At 38.8% G+C, this 27913-nt stretch overlaps 1 protein-coding gene across 1 annotated transcript; it reads right to left on the reverse strand.

Annotated features, from left to right (window-relative positions):
* Window positions 1–459: 459 nt before the first annotated feature.
* LOC131095421 (dual specificity protein kinase TTK-like) lies at window positions 460–26974 on the reverse strand. The gene is given in 24 exon segments (XM_058043119.1): window positions 460–549; window positions 2968–3065; window positions 3299–3389; window positions 3696–3872; window positions 5110–5190; window positions 5500–5624; window positions 6813–6964; window positions 7050–7207; window positions 8913–9005; window positions 10086–10151; window positions 10153–10213; window positions 11620–11756; window positions 11874–12055; window positions 13394–13511; window positions 14230–14329; window positions 14862–14959; window positions 15041–15116; window positions 15233–15341; window positions 18465–18507; window positions 18509–18606; window positions 22180–22286; window positions 25759–25832; window positions 26193–26753; window positions 26840–26974. Coding segments are annotated over 24 exon segments (3030 nt in total).
* Between the last annotated feature and the right edge of the window lie 939 nt (window positions 26975–27913).

The raw sequence follows: 27913 nt of genomic DNA on the forward strand, positions 1-27913 counted from the left end.
TGTAACTGGTGGTTTATACAGAATGCTCCTTTCCAAGGTATTTGTTAGCAAGGTATTTGTTAGCAAAGGTACTTGTTAGCAAAGGTATTCCATGTTTTTCATGTACATCAGTTGGCATTTTTGGGGAACTTTTTATATTAGCTTCTCATAAGATCTCCTCTTGAAAGATTCTCATACAAGTTTGTGTACTCCAGACACTGTAGTGCTTTGTAAGTAACACAGACCATAATCACCAAGTAGCCATTGTTGTTGCTCAACCCAAGCAGCATGCAAGGAGTGAAAGAGCCCACAGTAAAAAGCATTCAATTAAGCTCTTTTTAATGACCTGAAATCATTATCAAAAGAACACAACGAACATATAAAAATGCAAACTTTATGCTGAGTGTCCTTTTAAAAGCTAGCAGCACAAAATACTTTTTGAACAGACCAGACATCTGTTGCTTCCTGAACAGTAGCACATCATTTTGTTGTCCATGTTTTTTGACTCCCAGGTTTTGCAAATGCTGATACATCAAAAGTCTTACCACTGCTGCACTGTTCATATAAAGTCTGAAAGTTAAACACACAGGGTATTCAGGTGAACAGTTGTACTGCACATGGATTCAAACTATATAACAAGCATTACACTTGAAATAAATCATCACATACTGTTACGGTTTGGGCCTGGCAAAGCCAGAGCCCCCATGAGGACACCTTCTCCCCGGTGTCTGCTGCGAGATGTGACCAGGAATAAACAAAGCAGGCTCCAACTTCAACATACAGAAAAGTTTATTAACTAAGCTACATACAAACAATTACTAAACTACACACAAACACTAAACTACACATACACAAAGGAAAAAAAAAATCACAAGGAGAATGAAAACTACACAGAAACACTTCCCCCTCCTCCTCCAGATCCCCGTACAATTCATCTCCCAAAATTATCCACACTCCCAAAATTATTCACACTCCGTCTGGCACCACCCTTTAGATTGGTCAAACTTTCAGCTCCTCAAGAGGAGAGGGAGTCCTTTCATGTGTCGTGGTGGCCTTTTCCGTCCTTGTTCCGGTGCTCTCACCACCGAACAGGGATCAGGGCTGCTTCCAGGGTTGTCTTTTTTAAGGATGCTATGTCCAGTTCCAGAAAAGCACTGTATCTCACCTTCTCATCCTCTGGGACATCCATCCCCCCCATATTTTATATACCCCCTGGGGCCGAGGGGTCCACACACTGACTCTTCTTTGGCTCTGGGACATTTCTCCCCCTGGACTCAGTCTCTGTATCTCACGGAAACATAGCTCTGTCCATGACTACACAAAAGAGTCCAGCATTAAATGCCACTCCATCTTCTCCATTCTTTCAACATCTCTCACTCTCTCTCTCTCTGGTCCAGACCTCCATCACTCATTCCATGACTTCATCCTCCTCCTCTCTTATCACTCGTCTAGGAAGGGTTAATGTTCTGTAAGGCCTTCATTGTCCAAAAAAGGGTTAAAAAAAAAACTCCTCCAGGCGGCTGGACTCCTGGCTGCACCCCCCCCCATCTCCTCAGCCGGGCTGCCTGCTGCCAGGACATATTTACTGAGTTTCAAGGTAACACAGGCAGCACTCTCTCTCTCTCTCTGTCTGTCTGTCTCCAAAGGGGGGGGGGGGGGGGGGGAATGGCTGCCCGATGTCTCTTGTTGCTCTCCACCCTTCCATCCTCCAGGGCCTCCTCACTCCCATCTCTGTCCAGGCCCAGGCCTACCGCATGGCTGCCCCTCCCCCGCCCAGCAGCAGCAGCTGGACAGGGGAGAGCTCCGACCTGCGTCCCTCGAAGTCCCAAGAGAGCGTCCCAGGGCCGAAGCTCTGCTTTTAACCCCTGGGTGTTCTCGGAGGTGTGTCCTAAAACCCACTGGTTATCCCAGGTGCCAATATCAAAATCCAAGCACCCATTGGTTTGACCACAACATCCCAGAATTCCCACTTCTTCCTGGTCAAACCACCACACATACTGAAATATTCCATACTAAAATTGCTCTGTCAAATCAAAAAATAGAATACTTAAGACAGCTTAGTTGTACCAGCTGTAATGCAGTGTAGTGCCCAGGGAAAAACACACACACTGACTTTGCAGTGGGGGCAAAGTTGTAGAGTTTCACAAGTCAGGAGAGCACAAATGAGCTGCAGAGATCTAAAAATCAAGTTTACTCTATGAAATGTCTCCACTATGGAAACCTCAGCATGGAAGGAGTTGTGTACTGGGGGCATGCAAGCTTTACATGAGATACTCAGATGCCCACAGACAGCCAAATCACCATTTTGTTAGAAGAATAAACTACTTGTTCACCCTCATGTTCAAAACAGATCAAGTGCAACTAGAAGTGTAAGGATGAACTCCTTTAGATTTAATATACATTGTATTTACTTTCCTCCCCATGAAAGCAGCTTTGCATTCTCTAGGTCTTATGTATACTTTACACCATCACTTCTGAGACACACGTAGAAAGAACAGAGTTGAAGATTTATCCAGCTTCTTTCAGGCAATAAACAGAGAGGCTGCAGTACTTCAACACAGAGGAACTAATTTACACATAGCACTGGCATTAACAGCTCAGGAACTTCCAGGAAGCAGGAACAGTTGCAGTCCAAAAGTGTGCACACTTAACAGATCAATTGAGATAATTTTTCCATAGTGAGGGTTCTTAAATTAGAAGACCCCCGCAGAGGGGCTGCTTAAAAGCAAAGCAGATCTATCAGGAGGTGGAAAGGAAAGAAAAAACTAAGAGGAAAAATTACTGGCATCACTTTCAACCCTTCCAGTTCAGAATAATGTAGAGAGATTCTGCATCCTTGCAAATAAAAGCACTAAGATATGCAATGCTTTCCCAGCTATGGCTGAAGATTTCATATATGTATTGTTTCATCTTTCACTACTAAACATTCTAACCTTCGTCTGCATGAGCATGTACTACTACACAAAACAGAAAAGACAATTTACTTACCCTTGCAGCTCTAGAAATAGAATTGGGAGAATTCAAGCCAACAAGCTGGCCAAGGATACGTTTCATTTCCTCTGTTGTTCCTTTTGCATTTGGAATACCTGCAGGTAATTTATACTTATGGTGAAATTATATACATTATCAGCACAAAAACTGCCAGAACAGTTTGCAAGAGGTTTAAGAATTAAAATACTGAAGTCTTTTCTGAAGCAGATGTAGGCACCAAACAAAACTGAGTCACACCAACAAGCTCATAGTACCTCTAAGAGTGAAGTGGTTTCTAATGCATAGTTAAAAATACTATTTAATAAAATGTATTTTAAAATAAATGTACCTGTTGGACAATGACTTTGAATTTGAACATAGGGATGTACCAGCAACTCCGAAACAGAAATTCTCTCTTTAGGATTTCTTATTAAACAGTGCTGCAAATGAAGAAAGAGGAACAACGTTTTGCCTATAAATTATGAATTGTCCTAGGAATTAACAGTATTTACTTTGCTTGTTGAACCAAAGGACTTACGTAGCTGGTATTGAGCTGAAAAGAGACTTTAATATGGAAACTACATGAGTAGCTCTAGCTTAGTTCTTCTTTCAGAATAAGGCCTGTTACTACAAGTAGCAGTGAGCATCTCTCTGTGAAAAAGTCTTTCAAGCACAACTCATTCAGTTTTATAAAATATGCTTTAAATAAAGAAATTACCATTACTTAAAACAAAAGGAACAGTTACCTTCAGCACATCTTGAAGATCCTTCTCAGCAATATCTGGGAACCCTATTTCATAGCTTGGATCAACAATAGCATGCATTTTATTGATGTGATTTGTTATATGCTGAAACGGAGTCCTTCCATATGTCATACAGCACAAAATGCAGCCCAGTGACCACACATCACTTTTGGGACTTATCTAATATTAAAAATTAAAAAAAAATTATTCTCTACTTAAGAAACTGACCCTTCAGTCAATTTATCATGTATTTGTACAGTTTTCATTGTGTAAGAGATCTTTGTTACTATTACACAAAATCACCAAGACAGCACGCCATTATCTACTCAGTAGTGTGGCTTCTTTCACTGATAATCCATAAGAAAACTATTGTTCTAAACTATTTTTGAAAATCAACTTACTTGAAGAACTAACTTAAAAATAAATTTAGTCTTTAACAAGTCAAATTGCAGGATTCTAATTTCAGATTTAAAAATAAGCACAACTAAAAGCATACTAAATTATTTAAGTCCAGGAAATGGTAAGAAATCACTGCTATGTCTCCTAAGTGGAAAGCCACAATTCAATTCCCCTGGGTATAAAGGATTCAGATCCACATTTCAACTATGTCACTCAGGCTGGTCCTTGCAGGACAACTTTGCACTTGTCCTTTTGAAGCTGAATTACTTCAAGAGAAGCACAGAGTGGGGGAGAGGGGGAAGTGGAGAAAGATGCATACAGAGAACCTGACTCCCAGCACAGTGGTTAGATTTCTGCTTAGATGAGCTGAAAAAATCTGCACTTTGCATGCAGTTTTAATGTAGAAGTACAAAAGGTAAAAAAATTACCATCCTTAAAAAAAAATCCACTTTTGAAATATTTTATTCTCTATTTAGGAAGCCAAGATTTTATTTTATTACATAATAATGCTTCCATTCAACTGTTAAAAAGTTAATCTTCATGTACATGCGAGTACATGTGGATTTTAAATACTTTTGCACCAAACCATGTAACCCTCAATTGAATTTTGACTGCCAATGTGAAAAATGCTTTCCCTTCAGTACTTTTCTCATCACTCACATTCCATTGCCCTGGTGAGGTTATAAAATTTTCTACAATACACAATACTCTGTAGTGGAGAAAAATTAATAGGATACACTGAACTCATTTGTGGCCCTAAAACGCCCAAGCCTGTGCCTCTGTTTTACTTTCAATTTTACACAGCAATTGAGCACTTACATTTTTCTAAACACCGTCTGCCAAATGCTTTTGAGTAGTTAGGGAGATTAAGCTTAACCTTCCAACTCTGCACACCATCACAGCACAATAAATTCTCTTGTGTTCAAGTTTCAGTGGAAGATTTTGAAAAAATCTGAAGATATGATTGAATTCCTTCCTTCTTAACATGAAGGGAATAGGAGGAAAAAGATCATACTACCTTAGAACGAGGTTTGCCATTTTCTCCATAGGAAGACCTATCTTCTATTGCTTCAGGTGGTATATAATTCATTGTGCCAGCCTAACCATAAAAATGAAAAAATATTTTAAGTAAAGCATACATTAAATTTCATTAACTTAATAAAACTTAGATTTCTGTCCCAAAACACTGAAAAGCATCTTAAAAGTTTGTTTCTATTAAGGTTGAATGCCATTATTATTTTCTTCAATAAAACATGTAAAAAACAATATATACAAATATTCACGCACACATATAAAACCATTCAGCATAAGATTTCAATAGTAGTTGAGGTTATTACAATCAAAGTTATCAGCAGGTACTATTGCATTTCACAGAAAAATGGACATCAATTTTCCAGAAGTATTTCACCTGAGAATCTTTAATGATACTTGTCACATCTGGCTGCATTTGGTTTGCAATGCCAAAGTCAATTAGTTTTAACATTCTGTCAACTATCAGAAAGTTTGCTGTTTTCAGATCACTGTGAATAATGCCTGTAAAAAAGTTTAAAGTAAATCCAAATTACTACCATAAGGTTTAGTATTACTCAATTCCTATAACCCTTGCACAGAGAGAAGGTACAGATTGGCTTTATTTGAGTCTCTGCAGATTTCACAAAAGTGCTTCCATTTTTTCCTAAAGAGTTCTTAACTTGCATGAATTTACAGTTAGAATTACTACTTAATCAAACCTGCAGGTACCCCAGAACAGCTCCAAGCAATTTGAGTTGCAGAGTTTGTCTCAGTTTGGGACAGACACTCCAGCTCTGTGGGCACATAGCCACACTGGATTGCTGCTCTGGAGCAGTTCAGTGGCCTGTCCATGCTTGTCGTTCTCTCTTTAATTAGCTAAGCAGGGAGTTAAAATAAAATTATATTGCTTAGTCTGATTAAAGGTACCATTCACTAAGGAATATACACAACTGACTTCTCACAAACTCTACTTGCACAATTTAACATGAGTTTTGGTTACTATCTACATAATCAACCAATCTATCTTGATATTTTACAAAAATCTATGGCTTTTTTCAAAACATCACATATATGTATGCCCGCTGAATTTCAGTAGGTTTTGCTGTTTGCTATATTTTTGGATGTTCTAGTCCTAAAATAGATGATGCTTTCTGCTACATGTACTACTCTTCACTTCATTATTATATAGGAAAAGATCCAAGTCTGCCTCTCCTTTATACTATACAGACAAACAGAATATAGATGCTATAGATGCATACACAATTATATAGGTAAAGAGGAGAGGAAGGCCTGAAGAACTCTAGGAGAAAGTTGAAACACTTTGTCAAAGTAAAGATGGCAGAGCTGTCAATGTAAGAGGTAAGTATGGAGAGACTGAGTGGCTAAAATTGGAGTCTAACAGAGAACAAGTGGGAGTATACAATGTAGTCTAAACCAGAAAATATTTTCTGGCTGTTGAAAGAAAGCAGAAAGCATTATATAAACAATGATATTTGTGAGATCCTTCCTGAGTTAGCCAAGTCTGTCTCTGGATCAAGATTTACCTTGGTTTTTTGCATCACTGCTTTTTTTAAAATACAGCAAATACTCATCTTTGAAGATCACTAAGATTACACCAACATTAAAAACAATACCATCTCCAAAATTAAAACAAGAGCCATGTTATCTGCCATATATCCTACACAAATACCTAGAATTATTTAAGAATACCATATTCATGGATTGTGTGAACAGCTTCCAGCATATTTTTCCAATAGCTCTTTCGTTCCAGTGGATCCATCTTTTTTTTCTTTTTAAGCCAGCTATTGAGATCGATATTTCCACACTCCATTACTATGTAGATATGTTGATCAGTAATTTCACTAAAAATAAAACATGTGTGTTAAAAGTGAAGGAAATATCTTTTTACAGTGAAACACTGATTAAATAAGGTTAGTATTTACTCACTAGCCATAAAGGCGGATGATCTTATCACTATGTTGCTGCAGTTTACTCAAATGAGCAATTTCATTCTTATAGCTCTCAACAGTCTGTTGATCAGCTTCCTCTAGGTTCACATATTTGACAGCATACAGCTGCTTCTTGTCATTCAGTACTTGAAACACCTACAAAACAGTGTCAGTCAATAACTTCATTCATCCCTAATTCCAGTGTACCACAGTCCTTCATCTCAACTCAGCCTGAATACCAAAGTCTACCTTTTCAAAAGGAAGAAACAATATGAAGAAATTCATACAAGTCAGTATGAAAAAAATCAAAGACACCAGTTACAACAGAAACAACCCTCTATCAGAAGCTATCTTGGTGCCACATTGTATTTCACCAGGTGTAGTACATCATGAGTCTGCAGTGTTCTTAAGATAAAGATTATGAAATAACACTCTCAGAGATAAAGGTTTGATCTGCCCTCACACATTCACTTTGTCACACCATGATCATTTGGAGGCTAGATCACATGGCACATTAGAAGAGGTTGAGAGCACAAAGTCTCATTTAGTCTTAAGATAAGAAGGCTGCAGGAAACCCTACATGCAGTCTTCAGCTATTTAAAGGGAAGGTATGACAGACTCCTCTTGAACCATCCAAGTATGAGATGCAACAGACATAGCTAACAACAAGGAAAATCACAATTGGATGTTTTGATTTTTTCACTGTCATATTGACCAACAGGAAAACTGCTTGTCCAGATAGGCTATGAAATCTCCATCCTTGGCAATATTTAAACACAAAACTTCATGCATACCCTGCTCTATTTGAGTCTTGTTTTAAGCAGACTATGAGAAAGTGACACACAGAAGTCCCTGCCATCCTACCTCATTCTACAACCATACACTGGAAACAGAGCTCCTCTTTCTGGAGTTCCCTGCTGACTGCAAGCTGGCTAATATTAGTCCAACTGACAAGAAGGATGGGAAGGCAGACCCAGGAAACTACAAACTTCTTAGCCTAACCTCAGTTGCTGCAAAAAATACAGAGAATATCCTACTGGGTACAACTGAAATGCAATGATCAGACAGTCAACATGGATTCACAAAGGGAAAGACCTCTAAGTAATTAGTTAAATTAGGCATCATTAGGACACATCCTCCTAGAAGCTCTACTAAAACACATGGAGAACAGGAAGGTGATTTGAAAGAGCCAGCACTGCTTCACCACATGCAAGACTGATCAACCCAGTGACCTTCTGTGAGGGAGGGACTAAATCAGTGGACAAATGAAGAGATAGAGATGTCATCTATCTGGACTTCTGTAAGGCCTTTGACGTAGTCCCCCACAACATCCAGCTAAACTGCTTATGCTGTTAAGAAACTAAGGAACTATAACAAGCCCAAGAGATTTTGCCAATATTGTTTCCCAAGCTCCCATGACCCCAAATTTCCATGTAAAAAGCATCTCACTCACCACTTCAGACATAGCTACAACTCTACTCCTCACACAAGTTACACAAGTAGTTAAGAGATGGCCTGTCTCCCTCAGGCTCTCAATCAACTTTACAAGTCACCCATTTCCCAACAGTGTAATCACACTGCTCTAAACAACAGCCTCTCACATTAGGATGTACACAATGCAGCACATCTCTTACAACAGAACAGCTGATTCTACCAGGAATTTTAATGCTTACTCTACCACAGAAATTATCTTCAAGAGCAAAAAGTCTAAGCATGGCACACCAGCAAAGTTCTAGATTCCCTGGGTCAAATATTGTGTACATGTTAACACTAGGCACTCATTAGGTGATTTCAACATTTATAATAGATTGTAGTACTGTGTAAATGAGTGACTGCCTAAAAGGATAAAGGAGCACCTTACCTTACTTGAGCCTCCACTACCTATTTGCTTTAACACTGTATAAACTCTTCCATTGATGACAAGGCATTCATGTGAAGGTACAGAAGCTGGAACCTGTGCACAAATAGAAAAGGTTAAGAAATAAATATTGGTACATGCAAGAGAACTTGAGAGCTCTACTTTTTATTACATTAAAATGCTTTAAGTTGTCTTGCTCTTTCTGAAGATGATAAAGTTGTTTAGAAGCAGTAAAGAAACTCCAAATGAAAGCTAGATCCCCATACACTGATCAGCATTTGGCATGTAACATCACTGCACTCATGTAAAAGGTGCAATGCTCCTCACACTGGAAATCAAGGAAAGGATCTTCTTTAATAAGGCTTTCCAGATCATTAGAGACACCTCCCTCTTTACATCTAATGTCAGAAACTACATTGTCCAAGAGACTTTCAGTCTCAGCATGAAACTTAAGAGCTCTACTGAAACCATCTACCATTCTTTTTGAAGCTAATAGCTAAAAGACTGCAGTAGTGTGAAGTTGAAACAGCCTGCATTGCCCATATCTGCTACACCAAGCCATAGAAAGGCCTCAAGTTTGATTTATTAATTTATCAATACTTATCCTCTTGTAGGAAGCTTGAACCTAATCCCCAGTTTTATCTACAATTGGGAAGGCTCCTACCTGAATATGCAACACATCTAAGGTAACCCATTTTTACATTATGTCAGGCCACAACAAATGTACCAAAATTTGTGAAATCTAAAAACAAATGGAGGAGAAATGCAATCTTTTGCCTCCCTCAAACTCAAGATTTTCAACATGCACTGCTTCTCTTTAATGGTACTGTACTGGGTAATACCAGTGTAAAAGCACTGCAGAACAAAAATAAAGGCTCTAGTTCTTCTCTCTGTCATTAAGACAGACATGAAAAGGCTTAGATTGCTTAGAAAAGGCTTAGACATAAAGGCTCCAGCATTTTGACAAAACTGAACTGATTTTTCAACATCTGACTTAGGTCATGTAAATTGAGACATACACACAAAGCAAGTTATTTTAGGAATACTAGACTACTTTCCATTACTCCTCCAGGAAGAGGAACAGTAACTTCAGATGAAAAAAATACATACACACATTTATTTTACCCAAAGTAGTTCCCAATGAAAATATGTGCTAAAATGACAGAAAATTGTTACCTGCAAGCCAACTTGATTTTGAAATGGAGTTGCTGGAGTATGTGGTATATAATACGGGAACTGGCTTGTAGAGAGTAGAAATTTGACATCCTGGCAGAAACTTGTCCTTTACAACTGGTGTGCTGAAACTAACAAAAAAATAAACAGTATCTGCATTAGTTGTATTTTCTAAGATTATTTTAACAACAAAGTTGAAATCTTCAATGTTTCTTGAAAGTTAAACCCTAGTGACTAGCAACAGCTCAAGCCTCCACTCAATAATTATCATTAAGACCACTTCAACATCTTCATTTAGAAGTCCTTTTAGAAACACACTGAAACTATAACAATATTCACAAATACTTTTAAGAACACAAACTCACTATCTTCAGATAACAGCTGGCACTTGCCAGCAACTGAAAAGTGAAGGAACTATAAAGCTAGAAGAACTGACTCTAAGAGTTTGAGCCAGTTACTCTTCTCCAGCTTATTGTTATTTATTAAAAAACTTTTTAGATTACCTATTTTTTAGAGTAAGCATATTAAGACAGACAACTTCAAAAACTCTCACTATTGCCTTGAAAGCTTTACCTACAATGTGTATGAGCAGAAAGATCACTGATTTAAGAAAAGGAAAGATTGTAAAAAATCCTATGTTTTTTTTTTATTTGTTCTCCTGATGTGTCTCTTTAGTTATATTTCTAAACACACTAAATTTTTCCCCAATTGTATTTACAGAAACTAATGCCAAGATCAGAACTGGAAAAAAATGTATATAACTAGGATTTATTTGGTAGAGTAAAATCACAGAAGTAAAACAAAAAGACAAAACCAGTCCAAATAGAGAAATAGAAACACTAAGCAATTCTGCATATTTAGCATGTACAAACTAAGTAAAGAGAATTTATTCAAGGACTATTATCACATTCCTTCATGAAATTATGTGGTGCATGCCCTACCTACAGTCTGAATTCTGCAGCTATAGAGACAGAGGTCCTACCAACAGGAACAGTACTTACTCAGCATGCAACCTTGACCTATATGATTCATCCTAGAGACTTATGAAAACAAAAAGTAATCACATAATTAGAAAGATTTGCCAACACAGGCATAGGGGTTTATGCCTTATTTAAGGTAACATGGATAAACAAATGCTATAATTTCCTAACATAAATGCTTAATTCTGCAAGCTTCTGGATTTATCCAAAAGCTTTTAAAAAAACCTCAGACACTTGCATCATGGGAAATAAACTGATATATCATTATCAATCTAAAAAGCCTCTCAGCCACATAATTTATCCAAAAGAAAGTGTCATGTAGCAGGGATGAGTGAAAAAGGTAAACGCTCTACTAGGGACTTACTGATTTGATGGCAAATATTCAAATGCTGAAAAGCTGCCCAAAAGGCAAAGGTCCCTAAATGCAATCTGAATCTCAAAGTCAGGCACTTCACAGAAGCACTTGGAATATTTGCTATCAAACAGAAAAATTTAAACCCTGTAAAAATCTGCTTAAACCTTTCCAGAGATCAACTACCACCTTATAGTAGGCTTACCAGGCCATATAATCATTAGATGTGGTGCTTGGTGTCCCATAAACATGCAATGGGTCACTTTTCTTAGAAACAGCATCTGATGGTGATGATCGTCTTGAAACAGGATTACCAGACTGTTCAATGTTCATTTGTTTTCCCTACAAAGGGCAAAGCAACATATTATATCACACAAGGAACCACAATTAAGAACACAGAAATAATTTCTTCAATGTGAGAAGGCTGCTAGCACACATGTAACATTTTTGTTACTTTACCTCTCCATAGCAGCTTTTCTGTGACATCTCTTGAGCTGGCATTTTTTTTCTGGCATTAACACAGTTTAGTTTGATCTGCTCCAACTGCTTTCTATAGCTTTCACCAAAACTAGATTGTTGTTGTTGACTTTCCAGACTCCTGGGCTCTGGTGTCTTCAGCTCCAGATGCTGAACTTTACTCTCTGTGGAAAAAAACAAACAAACAAAAACCAGACTATTAAAATGAATCAATATTCAACACTTGAAAAGTTACTACAATAATTTTACCTCATTTTCTAGATCAGACTAAAACACAGATGATTTACTGGAATTAGGCCTTAAAAGACATTAATGAAGTCCTCAACTGCATGTTCAATTCAGTGTAGTAAAATGGCAACTTTCTTCAAAAAGTCTTAGGATAACACTGTAACAGTAACAGAGATGCAACTGTTTCCTACACCAACACAGGCAATGAGAGTAGGTTCACAAATCATACAACAATATCCCAGGGTTTTGAGCAGGTTTATAAAGCAGTGAAGATAAGCTTACTACCATACTCCAAATTAGAAGTCTGTTGTCTGCAACAATAGGCAACCTATAATCCAAGTGCAATGACTGAAGCCAGAGGCTGAAAGGGACTTGGCACTTTCTCCTAGTTCCTTTTGCACAGGTAGCACAAGAGTGAAATGGTGGGATGTGACAGTGCAAGCTGCAAACAGCACAGCTTAAGAGCGCTCCTTCACAAGCCTGAAAAGTTTTCTTTTCAAATTACTAGAAAGCAACATCCCGTGCTGAGCAGCTCAGTGCAAGTCAACTGCTGAAGGACTCAACTACCTCAACCAACATTTAACCTGGAAACATGAATGAAGCACAAGCAGGGCAAGTATGACCTGAAACCAAACTATTCCCAATGCAAGTCAGTGGGAAAAGCTCACTGAGGAGCTGAGGGGACAGTGAAGTTTTAAAAAAATTACATCTTTTCAACTGTAATGTTTCTTTCCTACAATACATATGTACTTATAAAATCTTAAATCTAACTCTTGCAATATCAGACATTGTCACCTAATTTTTTCAGCAGGATGAGAACACCACTTAGGGAACCAGCTTTCTGATGAAACACTGAAGTAGTTAGCAACTAACCATAGGAGGTTAGTACATGTATTCCATATTCCATGAAGATGGTAAATAAATAATACCAACTTTCTAGATTTTACTAGCCCTGAAATCCTTGCTATAAATCCAAGCTGGTTACAACATTTTCCAGAAAGACAATAGAATGTAATCTAATACCATCCCTATTTTTAGCTGACTTCACATAACAGTCAAAATCCATGCAATATCTAAGTGAAGTATTTCTGAAATACAACAAAACTGTTTTTGAAAGAACTTGAAGAATTATTCCCCAAAGGTATGTTAATAATGCAGTAATTTCCACTTTTTGAAAACATTTTATTTAGCAACACATTTTTTAAAAAATGCAGATTAGCACATTTTCAATGCACATTCGATTTCAAACTACTCAGACATGACATTAATGTTACCTGCTCTTTTTGTCACTAGACTTGCATCCACTTTGGTTTTGAGAGTTACAGTTGAATTGGTAGCTGTTTCTGAGCTGCCCTCATCCAACATCTGTAAAGCTGTTTTTTCTTGTAAGGACTAAAGAACATAAAAAGCATCTTAAAAAAAAATCAAAGGAAAACTCAGGAATAGTATACAAAAGCCATTTCCTTATGGTGATTAAGTGGCAGGTGCACTGCAAAGCAAACATGCCTCAGGGAACTGTGCAGGTTACACAGACAACTATTACTGATGCTATTTTTAAATACATCAACATTCTGAATTTTCATAATCCAGTTTCTATAATAAAAGCCTAAGTGCTTTCTATTCTGGAATTTTCTTTTAGCAGATGAGGACATGGGACATGAAAATATAAGACATAGTAATGCAAGACATTTGGTTTTTGATGAAAAAAAATCTCTATCAAAAGCTGGAATTTATGGCTCCATAGAGCACTGAGTTGAATTGACTTCCTTAAATAGGGTCTTCCCATGGTAAACGTCATGACTTCAGCTGAAAAAGGTCCTATAGTCAAGTTGAAATCTGTTTATCTCCTCTTCATAAATCATATTCCAAACACCACTCCCATTGAACAGTACATCAGATAGGAGCAGAGAAAGCTCTTTTTTAATGCCCTATTGCGCATAACAAATTTCAAGTTTAAAAGCCATAATGAATGTTTCTATCCACAAATGATTACATAAAGGGAAATCCTACATTATTTCTTTCTCAAATTGAAAAAGCTGTTATTATCTTTTTTACTAATATCATAGGATAGCTAGAGTTCCTTCATGTATTTAAAAAACATTTAAGTTACCTGCAAATCTCTCAGGCTGCACGAATCATGCCCAAAAGGTTTTGGTTCTGATGGTGGAAAAGGTGCAACAAAGGCTGTTTGTTTGGAGCTGGACATTTGCCTGTTGAAGTAACATTCTTAGTTACATCACATGCCAACACAGTGGGGCAATGGTCTTTTTTGTGAAAGAGATGAAAAAAGTAGTTGTGTGAAGACTTGGCTACAACTTTCAAATAAACAGAAAAGCAGGTTTACTCAGCAAAGTGAGAAGCAATACAAAGAAGTCCTGCAAAATGAGGATTTAAAAATATCTTCAGTTACAAGACTGTATTTTCTCCCTTTTTTTAAAAACTGGACTACATAAACTTAAATATTTTGAACAAAATTTATTTCCACTTTAATTTCCATTTCTTTTGAGCTTACTGATTAGCCAGAACACGCTTTCTCTTCATCTTCACATGCTTTCATACAAAGAATTTCCATAAGATTTGAAGTAGGTTACTGCACTACCCATTGCAACTATACTGACTATTTGTCTCTATTCTTCAGGTCAAATTTGACATTGACATCTGACATTTCCACTATCCAATAAAAGTATCATTGAAAAGGACTACTAAAGTCTGTGGTGTTGTAGGTAAACCCAATAACCATACCTCTCTGTAACACTGGCCGTGAGTGGGAGATCTGAATCCTCCATGTCATCACCATCATCAGATACCAGGGTAATAGGAATCCTCCCAAATGGGCAAATCTTAGAACAAATTCAAAGTTACCAGGTGTGTACAGCAAAATAAAGAGTTTAAGATTTTAAAGAAAATGTTACATGTTTTACCTGGTTAGATTTGTTTAGTGGTCTCAATGGATTGTGGTAATTAACTAGAGCACCCAGCTCCTGTGACTTCTCTTCCCTAAAAGAAAAAAAATAAACAAAAAAACCCCACAAAACACACAACACTGCAGTGTATGTGTTTACTTTTGGTTTAAATGATGTTATAAAGCATTAAATAAGAAATTAAGACATTACCTAAATAAAGATCTGTTAATAGTTGAAGAATTTTCACTAGAATCATTCTTTTTTAAGCTTCTGTGATTTCCACCTATATTCTGAAGTCCAGACTCCTGTGTACTTGATACTGTAGGGAAAATAGTTACATTCAGATCATATCAGACAAATTCAACTAAGTTATTCTAAGCAATTAATTGGGTTAAATTGAACCAGCTGATCTCACTGACAGCAAATTTGAGAGTGGTCATATAAGCTGTGCAATGTCAGGGAGTATCAAGGCAGGCAATAGCAAAAAGCTCATTCACCAGCCCCATCTTAATCCAGAAGAGACTCTTGCTTGATCAATGAATATTTAGCAGTAGTTTTATGAAGTTCTACATTAATCTTAAAATTAAGTGTCAAGTCAACTTAATAAACTTTGTGAAAGTATATATTTCAGATATAAACACAGTCAGAATTCAAGTTATTTGAAAAGTCATTATAGAACCTCAAACCCACAAATAAACAGTTCAGAACAACACTGTCTTCCACATTATTTTTCTCTAAAGGTGAAGGGAAGGTCATTTCTTAGAGACAAAGAAACCACAAGAACTCAGAATACACAAATGAAAATGTATCAACACCTTAATGAACACACATTCACATTACAACACAGTTTAATTTGTCATTTAGGGAACAATGTGGAGTACAAGCTATTTTAAGCACCTTCAGATAAACAATCACTTGAACTCAGCTATTTTTCTGACAAACCCTTTTTCAAAAATGTAAATTTGTATCTGGTTATTTTGATTAAGATCTCTTCAATGCTACAAGATTTTTTTTTTAAGACAGACATCAAAGAGCATATTAAAAAAAAAAAGAAAATCAAAGGCAACAGGAAGTGTTCAAAGCCAGGTTGAAAGCTTTGAGCAACCTGGTCTAGTGGAAGGTATTCTTGCCTCATAGCAGGGGGTTGGAACTAGATGATGTCCCTTCCAATGTCCCTTCAATGTCCCTTCCAACCCAAACCATTCAAAGATTCTAACTAAGACACTATATAATATGATGTTTTACATCACATAGGCCTTGTATAAGAAATTGTCAGTATAGGAAATTGTCTGCTTAACCAACAAGATCCACAGCTATCCACAGCCTTACAATAAATCACAATTTAAGGACTTCTATATAGTACTTTCCATTTTTAAATTTGTTTTAGCTCATTAAAATGGATTTTACTTTTCTTTTCAACTCTCCCATATCCCTTTTCTACTTTCAGCCAGAAGTCAGACTTCTGGTAGGTGAACAGTGCAGTATTGGCTATTTCCAATACTTAACGTTTTATGAACTACTTATGCCAATAGACCCAACCACTCATTTAAATAAAACAAGTGCCTCAGTGTACAGTGTAGTTTTATTACCAACCCAGGACCATCACCATCTCACAAATCCAACTCACACTTTTTTCCCCAAAGATTTTTATTTTTAAACCAACAAGCTGGCCACTGGACTCTCACAGCCAGCTGGTGATCTACAATACCTTCATTCCTTCACAGTCTAAGACAGCCTATCTGCTTCTTATGATACCCCTTACCACAGCTGGACCCCATGACCTAATGCTTTCTTCCACCCAAAACAATTCTAAAGTGGTTCTCCATTTCTGAAATACTAAACTCCATTTTCCCAACTGAACATGTTTGATTGTACCTTGTATGTCAACTACTTTAGATTGCTGTGCATGAATGAAAGAGAAAAAAAGGAATTAGACCAAAGGTTTCTAGACTTGATGCATGGTTTATATTTGCATCACAACACTAACAGCATGTAACTGTCAAAAACATTCTGTACAATCTTTTGAAGCTGTGAACAAATGCATTTACATATACAGCATTCACATTTTCAAATAAAACTTTAAAAAGCAGCTCTTCAAATGGTAATACAAAAAATACCTAAATGCCAATATACTAAAATAGCCTTTGTTGCTCCAGAGGACCATATAAATTCACTTAAAGCCAAATTCAGTGTTTTACCCCTTTTATGTCCCAGAGTTTGAGATATTTCAAGTCTGGTGTTATTTACCTTTTAAACTTTATTCTTTAAATAACTAAATTAATAGTTTGCATTTTTCAAATACCTAATTACAAACCAATACAGATGAAAAAATAAATGAGCCTACTCTTTCCCCACAGTTCACTGCTTCCTAACTGGCAGGCAGTGTTGCCATTCATTTTCACAGGTATTTCCTTAGCCCTGCAGCAGCAAGTCAATGTCAGCAAAAAATGATACAATCCATGAAGGGTATTGGTATCCTTCAAGATATTCTCCTGTGGCACAGTACATCAGCAGTGGTGTTTATGATGTCTATATCCAATTAATGATAAACAGAATAAGACAGAAAATAGAGTTTATTAGAAATGAATGCCATAACTGAATACTATTAAAAGAGTTCACCCCCACTAGTGTTTCAGTCAAAGGTTGATCCAATAGGCACCAAGCAAATCTCAAACACCACTGCTGAAGATATATCCCTAAGGAAATTAAATCAGATCTATTTCACATTAATCCTGTCCTCACACAATGCAAAAATATGGAAGTGTTAGACATCACTCTTGAAAGAGTTAGCTACACACACTCCAAAGCTGAAGTCAAACCATATTTTTTCTCAATTCCACTCCAAAAAATTTATCTCTTGAAAGCTTCAAGAAAAACCTGTTCCCTTTTTGAAAATATATACCCATCAAAAAGGATCACTTGGGATTTACAATACAGCCAAGCACTTCAGTTTTGTACTGACAAACATATGGGTTTTGTCCAAAATAAAGTTGAAATTTATTGTTTTTCCTAGATTTGACTTCACTGAAATGACTGTCAAAGCTTTCCCAGTCTGCCACAAGATACATCTCCAAGCAACCTATATAATATAGTTTAGTCTGTATATTTCAGTTGTAATTCTTCTCTACCAACAGTAGCTCTTACTTCACACTTAGAGCTGTCAGTCTCTATTACAAACTGCAAATCCCTGCTGACAGCCAGAGAAACACCCTCTGCAGAATCACAGGACTGACCATAGCACAGCTCCTGCAAACTGCAGTCACTGCACTGAAGATGGAAACAAGCATTGAAGGAATGAGATTTATAATACAGACAAATATATCTGTTTATTGGGCAATAGAGATTCTGAGTTTGTATCTAGAAGGGACAAACACTAGTGATTTTTTCCAATCTAGAATCACAACATGCATAAGCAACTAGTATTTTAAGAAACTGCAATTACCTGCAAAGTTCTCCTTCTCATCTGAGAGTAACTGCTTTTTTTTTCAAATGTAAGTTTTGCAGAGCAGTTTCCAACAATTCCAGAGGAACAGCAGAGCACTCCACAGCTTTCTGAAGGATCTGCTTACACTTCTTCTCATTTTCTAAGTGTAAGAAGCAGAGTTAGAAATCACAGAAGTAAAAAAAAAAACAATTACACTGGGGCAAGATTTTTTTAACAAGATGGTTACATTCATGTTGTCTTATATTCACTTTGCATAGTTCTATGAAGCCATTGTTCATTAGGGACATCTCCCCTTACATTGCCATTTTAAGGAAACTGCCTGGAAATAGTTAAAAGCAAATCACACATTAAATTGAACATCAAGCCGCAAAGTATGTATTCTCAGTATTTTTTAGTGTTATAGGAACTATAAGAAAACTGTACTCATTCTATTTTTTTTTTTTTTTGTCGTATCAGCAAGGAATATGACTTTTATGGACTTCCATTTAGATCTGACCAGGTAAAAATTGTGTTATGCATATATTAACAAACATCTTTAATGCACTTAATAGAAATCACATTTAAAACCAGCTGTTGTGAAATAAAACAACAACTCTGGACAGCACTACAGTTTAAAAAGGGGAAAGAAAAGCAAGGATATTTTTTCATTACAGTTTTAGACATTACTAAATGGCATAAACAGAGAACTTTGAAGAGAGCTGGGGTGGGAAAGGGAATGTGTTAACAAACCATATTGAAGCAGTCAATTTACATATGTAAACATGTACATAGGCATCTATTAGAAAAAGTCAAATAAAGAAAAAAGTGTACTGTAACCACAATACTTCACTTAGTTTGAAGAACATCTGGGCAAAATGATGCAATGGTTTGCTACAGCTGTCAATGCCCCTGAAACGTCAAATGCCCTTCTTCCTCCATTCCAAAGCAGCAAAACAAACCACTTGGTTCTTAACTTTATGCTACATATATATTATAAGAAATACTCAAGTATATGCATAATAGCATACACATGTCCCCTGCACTCAAAACTCCACTCATAAATGAACTTAGACATCACTGTTGCCTGTAGTTCAGGATGCTGGAAGTGCAGTGTAGGTACCAGGAACTTATGCTTTAAGTAATCTATTTTAAGAATATTAAATGGATAATGCCAAACATGAAGCAAGGAAGCAGTAAAATTAGATGAGCTATAATTTCATTTAAACAAATTCTGTGCTAATTTGTTACAATTTGGTTTTTAACCATATAGTCCAATACTGTTTTTTCTCCTAAATCATTAGCAAAGTGGATAGGCTCTAAGAATCCTTAACCAGCATTCTGATTCTACCTTTTGCTATATTTAGTAACCACACATTGCTTCAACAAGACCTGCTACTTGGAAGTTATTCCTCCTAGTACCCTGAGTAAGAAAGAGCATGACATCAAAACATGTATGTGAAAAACTGTTTCATCCCCCTTAACAGATGAGGAACCAAGGCACAAAATCAAGCCAGAAATATTTCTGAATTCCAATCAGTCCACTTCATCAGATGCCAAAAGCCTGAATCAAGCACCCTGGCATAAGATTTGAAACAGTCAAGAGTAGAGTTTTATGGGAATGAGTTCTGACCAATTCACAGCAAATCATCCTCAAACACACCACCCAAGGCACCCAAGTAATGACAAGACAACTCTTCATCTGGGGGACTTAAACGAAATTTTACTCAGTATTTTAGTAAAAAAAGAGCCACAAAAAACAGAATGGCACCTTTACTGTGTCACCCCATTTCCAAGTCATTAATATTAAATTATTAAGAAATCAACATCAATTTACCAAATCTAATTTCACAACTTGAGCTTTTATCTTGAGCAAAACTGTGAGCTAAGGAAGAGAACGTGCAATTAAGTTTTTCTTCTTAATGCAAAAGAAAGCACTGACAGGTGTGCCAAGCACTGCTGAAATCACTGGGATGAAGAAGCAACAAAGCACTACCCTCCTTTCCCTCTGGCCTAAGTGGACACAGTGAAAAAGGAACAGCACTCTTAAGTAACAATTTACAACTCACATGTCCCACTAATCCTCTTTGAGCACCCAGCAGGGACACTGTAGCTCCATACACATTACTAAAGGACACCTAGATCAGCTCAAGGGTAACAGATACACATCAGAGAGCACACTGCAGATAAAACAAAGCCGATCATAACTGGCTTATTTCCTTTGGGATTAGCACTTCATTCTAGGTTGATTACTTACTGTCAAAGTAAGGTAAACTACTGCATGGACACATCCCATAACTACAGGATGAATTTAGTCACTGGTAACCTGTAGCAGCATTTCTACACTTTATTAAATTACACAATAGGTTTTATTACACTTATTTAACAATATCTTTGTTATTGCAGTATTAGTGTTTAATTATCTGTTTAAATAAACATCCAGTGCTCACTAAATAAATTATCATCATCTTTTTACTACTGTTTAGAAGTTCAATACCACAGGTTTATATTAGAACAAGACTGGTCAGATAACTGACTTAGGCATAACACAGAAACTGTATAATTTCAAGACAAAAACAAGCAGATTTTTGTCTTTTTTTCCCCCCATCCTGTACAGGAGTCATTCACAAAACATAACGTACTTCTGGGAGGGGAGAGTTGGTTCATAGCCTTTCCTGCTCTAATGCAAATCAATTCATCAGAAAAGAAAAGCTGGAAAATCTCAGATGACAAATGAGTATCAACTTTGATTTTAACAAAATGGCTCTGCCTCATGGGCCACACTTTGAGCATCTAAACAATATCCTAAAATATAGTTAAAAAGTATCACTGAAGCAAAAATGTATAGACAAAACCACTATCAGTGGAAAATAAACAGAAGTAAAGACAGACAGATAACCAGTAAAATGTATTCAGAATCTAGAATGTAGAATAGACAGATTAATTTATTTAGTGTAGCTAAGTTTGGGGAGAATTTCTCATACTAAGCAGTATGAGAAATATATACAACATACAACAATATACAATAACTTGCATGATACTGAAAAAACATGAAAGAAAACAAATCACAAAAAAATTAATATATTCATCAAGTTTTTTCCATTCAAATAAGAAAACAGCTTTCATGGAATGTGCTTGTCTTTCTGTATAGAGCAAACTGTCAGAGGAAGAAATACCCAGGGCAAAATATGTCACTGCTCAAATCACCCATGGAAATAAAAGATACAAAAGATCCAAAACCACAAGCCTACAAGCCTGTGGGCAGCCAACACAGCCTTGCCAGCGAGTACCAGGGCAACCAAATTGCACACTGGCAGTGTATTTTGGTTTAATAAAAAACAATCTACAAATGCTTTTTGGAAGAGGACAGAATTTCTTCCACAAGCAAGCAAAGTATTTGAGCCTCCTTCCATGCAGGAGGAGCCTTACTCAAAAGGCCTTCCACTGCAAGATCTAAATTAGAAAAGTAGAAACTACTAACAAATTCCACCTAGTCTGAAAGTTATTTCTAAAACAGAAAAAAACAATGAATGGTGTGCATATTTTCACTTTAAAAGTGAACACACGTTCTCAGTAAATTTCAATTTTAAAAATCCCAATTTGTTTCTTTCTGATTCAATACCTATCAGTTTACTTACAAATTATGTAAGGAAGCAGAAGTTTAAAACAACAAAATGGAGAACAACACAGAACAGCAACACCAAACAAGTTTAGTTGTTTTTGTTTTTTTACACACCTTGTGATAGCTCAAACTGTGCAAAAGCCACATGCACAAAAGCAAATTTCTTGCAGTTCAGTCTGGCCAGATGAAATTGGTCCCGTGCCTCCTCTGGAGCTTGAAGCCTGTAAAGACAGCACATTCATAGTTATACAAGGTGAAGAGCCTGAGAAGGATGAAGTTCCATGTACTGGACAAAGCCTTTAAATAACTTTGAAAAAGTAACCCACCTATAGGCTAAAGATTTCCCTTTTCCTTAGAGTAATCAGTGAACTACAAGTAGTCAAAGAATCTTAAACTCTAATTATTGAAAGACATCAATCTGAACCTTCCCAAAATCCAAAGGACTCAATCCTTAAGCCCTTCCACACTTGATAGCTCATTTACTTCTGGCAAATTTTAATCCTAGTGTTACATTCAGCCAGATTGCTGAGCAGGTTCATACTTACACACAGCACACCAACATTTAAATATCTGAGAGCAACTACAGCCTCTGCAAATACCAGTCAAGACACAAAAGGCCTAAATCTACATCACTACGTAATACATTAATATTATGTTTCAACTGACAACAAAAAAAAAGGAGCTTAACACTTTTACCAGCAACAATGTAATCAAGAGATAAAAGAATTCTTTCCTAAGTTCCCCCTTGACTCAACAGGTACCCAAAGGTACCACTTAGAAGTGGGAAGAGCAAAAAATTTATGACCATGGCTCAAAATAAAAGTACAGAAAAATACAACACGGAAAGGTAAAGAACATTTTCAGTAGAATTCTATGAAATTTTGAATGAAAGAAGTTGTTCATGTAACTTCGGCATGTAACTACAGTCACATGGGTTTACTGAACTCAGCTCTGATCATCCAAAACAATAGGACAGGCACAGAATAACCCATGTGCAGGCAAAGTCTGAGCCAGAGAAATTAAGCTGTAATGTATTACATTGACTTTCAGAGAGCTTGTTAAAATTCAGGTTCCTGTAGAAAGCAGCACCAGCTTGGATAGCAATACACAGAACAAGACCTAAGACTAGCAATAGGAACCAAGTGTCACACGCTTGGAGGCACTGTGCTACAGCCAGAAGCATGCCACAAGAGGTTTGGCATTGAAAATGTACAACACAGAAAATCATAGAAGCATTTACTGTCTTCAACTATTTCAGAGCACACTCAATGGTTCTTCAGACAATCTTGGTATTACAATATGTCAAAAGGTATTGGCATAGCCAGACTGCAGCTAAAGCAGATACCAGGACAAAAAAGGTCCAGTGTCAAGAATGGAATAATCCAGTTTCTCACCTAAAGGTTGGGCAGAGATGTGGTTGCAAGCAGGCTTGGGGAGAAAGACTTGGGGGTGATGGCTGATGAAAAAGTCAACATGAGCCATCTGTGGGTACTTGGAGCCCAGAGAGCCACACAGAATCCTGGACTACACTAAAAAGACAATGGCCAGCAGGTCACAGGAGGCAATTCTGCCCCTCTGCTCTTGGGAAATCCCACCTGAGACACTACATTCAGCTCCCAACATAAAAAGGACAGGGACCTGTTAGCACAAGTCCAGACAAGGGTCACAAAGATGATTAGGCAACTGGAGCACCCCTCCTATGAAGATGGGCTAGAAAAGTTGGGGCTGGTCACCTGGAGAAGATTGCATGGAGACCTCATAGCAAACTTCCAGTATCTGAATGGGGCCTGTAGGGAAGCCAGAAAGGGACTTATTGTCAGGAACTCTAGTGGTAGAACTAGGAAAAATGGGTACAAAATGCAAGAAGGAACTTCAGCTAGGTGGCCTAAACTATGGTAGTCACAATAAAGAGGTAACCCTGGAGACACTGGAACAGGTTACCTAGGGAGGCTCTGGATGCCCCAACCCTGGAAGCATTCAAGGCCAGGCTGGAAAAAGCCTTGCACAATCTGGTCTAGTGAAAGGTGTCCCTGCCTAGAGCAGGAGGGGTTGGGACTAGATGATCTTCAAGATCCATTCCAAGCACTTAGCATTCTACAATCAGAACAAAATAGTGTTGATGGCAGTAGATACTAACATCTCAAGCCACTGCCACTGCTTCTGAAGGCTGTGACGCTGATTTGCTCTTCCACCTTGTTTACATGGAATATTTGGGAGAACAGCAAGCAATTCTACTGAAAAGCAAATCTCTTCTCCCACTCAAGTTAGTATCAGAGTGTGGGATCTCAGCACCTCAGGACTGAGGTGCAGAGAAACCAAGACCACCCTTGGGGGGCTCGGGAGTCCTGGAATGTTGCCAGAAGTGTCTGGTGGCAGGACTTTGATCCTACACAGGAGATGACACCTGTATGAGGACTGGGAGGATTTCACTGGGGTGAATGGTGAAGGGATAAGTTAATTAAGGTGTAGAACACAGGGTTTAGGATTTCTGTACAGGGGGGTCTAAAGAAGTAAGATGGAGGAATTGGGGTGTGTCCTGTCCTTCTTCTTCTTCTTCTTGGCCTCCATCTTCTGTGGTGATGGTGGCACTTTGGGATTGGTCTTTACTAGAAGTGCACCGGTTAATAAGAGTAGAAGGTATTGGAGAAAAATCATAAATATTGTACACGTAACTTTAGGTATAAAGATAAGTGACCGCCCCGGAGGCTGGGGGGTGTGCCCATGGCTGACTTGCTGTGCAGACCTCTGTTGGGCTGAAAGAAAATCTTTTAGATAAACAATTAATAAACACTGAGACCGAAACAAGATCAGAAGTCTCTCCTCGTCCTTTGAAGCGCCGGGCTGCCCAAGGTCACTCTGGGCCTTTCCAGGCCACCTAAACAGCCGAGAAACCGAGCAAGTGGCATCCCTGAGCTATCTCCGGACATAAATCAGCCAGCCGGGAGAAACAGAAAACCAACAAGCATAAATCAACTATAAATCAAACCTAAATCAGCGTAAATTAGCAAAAAGAGAAAACCCTGGAATCCGCCAAGTGGCGTTCACTGCGTGGGCTACTCCCCACCAACCCTTTCGGGGGGGGATCAGCCCTGAAGAGCTGAAGCTCAAGAACTGAAGAGCAAAGAGGGCAGCTCCAATCTAGGACGAGTTCTCAGGAGAGCACTGATAGCTCCTGAGGAGAGAAGCCTGAAGAAAAAAGAAAAAGAAGAAGGAAAAAAAAAAAACAGCCAGAGGAGTCTGCAAAAAACAGCAGTCACTGAGAATTACATCTCTCAGCTTCTGCCGAAGACAGTTCGTAGCAGAGCAGCCCGGATCGGAACTGGAAGGCGCCTCTGGATTCTTCTCCTGTGACCTGCTGGACAGAGACGGGAGGCTTCGGACAGCTCTGACGACAGATTCGGTGAGAAGGTCAAAATATAAGAACATAATTGCACACTCTCCCAAGAACAACGGGAAATTTTGTCCGCCTTACAAGGCGTGGCTCAAACACATACAGAAGAGATCCCAAGGAAAGTATTAAAACAGCTATTGTTGTGGGCAAGGCTTAACTACCCACTGGCCGAAACATGCCTGCTATTCGAAGTGGGGTTTTGACAGGAAATCAATAGGCACTTATATTTCTTAATGACAAAAAAAAGACGAGACAGCGTTAAAGCTGCTCTCGCCGGCAAGATTAATGCTAGAAAAGCATACTGGTTCAGTCGAAAAGACTGGGAGAGCAACGAAAAGTTGCTCTGCATCCTCAACAGAAGGGTGGGGGAGCAAGGCTCCCGGAAAAAGAAAAAAAAGAAAAGCATATCAGCACAGTCGAAAAGACTGGGAGAGCAACGAAAAGTTGCTCTGCATCCTCAACAGAAGGGTGGGGGAGCAAGGCTCCCGGAAAAAGAAAAAAAAGAAAAGCATATCAGCACAGTCGAAAAGACTGGGAGAGCAACGAAAAGTTGCTCTGCATCCTCAGCAGAAGAATGGGGGAGCAAAGCTCCGGAAAAAAAAATTATTTCTGGCCTTAAGAAGCCAGGGGGAAAGGGCTCTCGAAGAAAGAGAGCAGGAAAAAATATTAAAGCCCCGGTCCCAAAACCCAGAAACCCCAGGAAACTCCTAAAGCATCCTGAAACTCCGGAGAGTACAGGGGAGTCAGGATCGGAAGGGGGGGTGAAGGGGGAAGAGAGGAGGGATCGGGGGGGGGACGCTTCCTCGCGGGGGCACGGCGCGGTAGCGGCAGAGCAGGCGGGGAGCGTGGGTGAAGAGGTACCGGGAGACACATGTCCCGGTGCGGCTTTTGTCAGCGCGGCGCCGGGGGGTGGCGGCCGTCCCGGAGACGCGCGCGGCGGGCAGAACTCGGAAAAACCCGCGGACAAATTCGGCTCGAATTGCGGGGCGGGGCGGGCCCGGGTGCCGGCGGGGGGCGGGCCGTACACACCGACGGGAGGAATGGACACAGAGTCAGGGGCAGACCGAGGGAGGAGACCTGGGAGGTGGAACAAGTGGGGGAGAGTGACGTCAGCCCAGGAGAGACGGGGAGAGGCCCGGAGAGCACGCATGCGCAAAGAGTAGAGCGCGGGCGGGGGCGGGCCCGTGACGTCTCGGGCGAGGAGGGGCCGTGCTCGGGATCCTATGTCCCAGCGGCTCCACACCCTCTTCAGCCTTGGTACCTCTGGATGAAAACCCTCGGAGTCCCAGTCCCTTCCCTTCAAGGGAGACGTTCTGGTGTTCAAGCTCCATTTCCAGCTGAATTAAAAGCCAGGCAGACACGGTCTCAAACGAGATCACGAACACGGCAATTGACAGGACGAGGGGCAGTCGAGCTGGGGAGGTCGGTGACAGCGCCACCTAGAGGGGGGCAAGGCTTTCGCTTGTATCTCCACAGATCGAGACCTGACGTGGGTGTCGGTACGACACGTGAAACCATTTCGAGTGCGAGAACATGAAAACGTGGATCCGAGAAACAATGATTCAAGTAACAAAGAGACGAGTACTCAGACAGGAGTCGAGACTCAGATAGAACAAGACGACTCGGAAGAGAAATAAAAAGAAACTAAGGACTTTGGGGGGAATTCTCTGTTAAGGTCCTGAAAGAAAAGCGAAACAATGATTTCACATAGAAGCGAAGCCATGAGTTTTATGATGCTTATCTGCATCATTCTTTCATTCATTGCAGTAAGCAATGGGGGTAATATACCTATTAGTCAGCAAAAGCAAAATGTATGGTAGAATTCTTTGACATCTCTCCCATTTGGAGAGGAATTTTAAGGGTAGAATTCTTTGACATCTCTCCCATTTGGAGAGGAATTTTAAGGGTAGAATTCTTTGACATCTCTCCCATTTGGAGAGGAATTTTAAGGGTAGAGTTCTATGTTTTAATAATTCTACTAGTCCTCATACTTGTTATCCCATGCATATTTGCATGTTTAAAACACACTATGAATCGGATAGCAAAAGAAGCTTTCCTGGTGCAAACAGAAGGGGGAGATGTGGGATCTCAGCACCTCAGGACTGAGGTGCAGAGTGACCGAGACCACCCTTGGGGGGCTCGGGAGTCCTGGAATGTTGCCAGAAGTGTCTGGTGGCAGGACTTTGATCCTACACAGGAGATGACACCTGTATGAGGACTGGGAGGATTTCACTGGGGTGAATGGTGAAGGGATAAGTTAATTAAGGTGTAGAACACAGGGTTTAGGATTTCTGTACAGGGGGGTCTAAAGAAGTAAGATGGAGGAATTGGGGTGTGTCCTGTCCTTCTTCTTCTTCTTCTTGGCCTCCATCTTCTGTGGTGATGGTGGCACTTTGGGATTGGTCTTTACTAGAAGTGCACCGGTTAATAAGAGTAGAAGGTATTGGAGAAAAATCA

Source organism: Melospiza georgiana, chromosome W (assembly GCF_028018845.1).
Source record: "Melospiza georgiana isolate bMelGeo1 chromosome W, bMelGeo1.pri, whole genome shotgun sequence".
Lineage (NCBI taxonomy): Eukaryota > Metazoa > Chordata > Aves > Passeriformes > Passerellidae > Melospiza > Melospiza georgiana.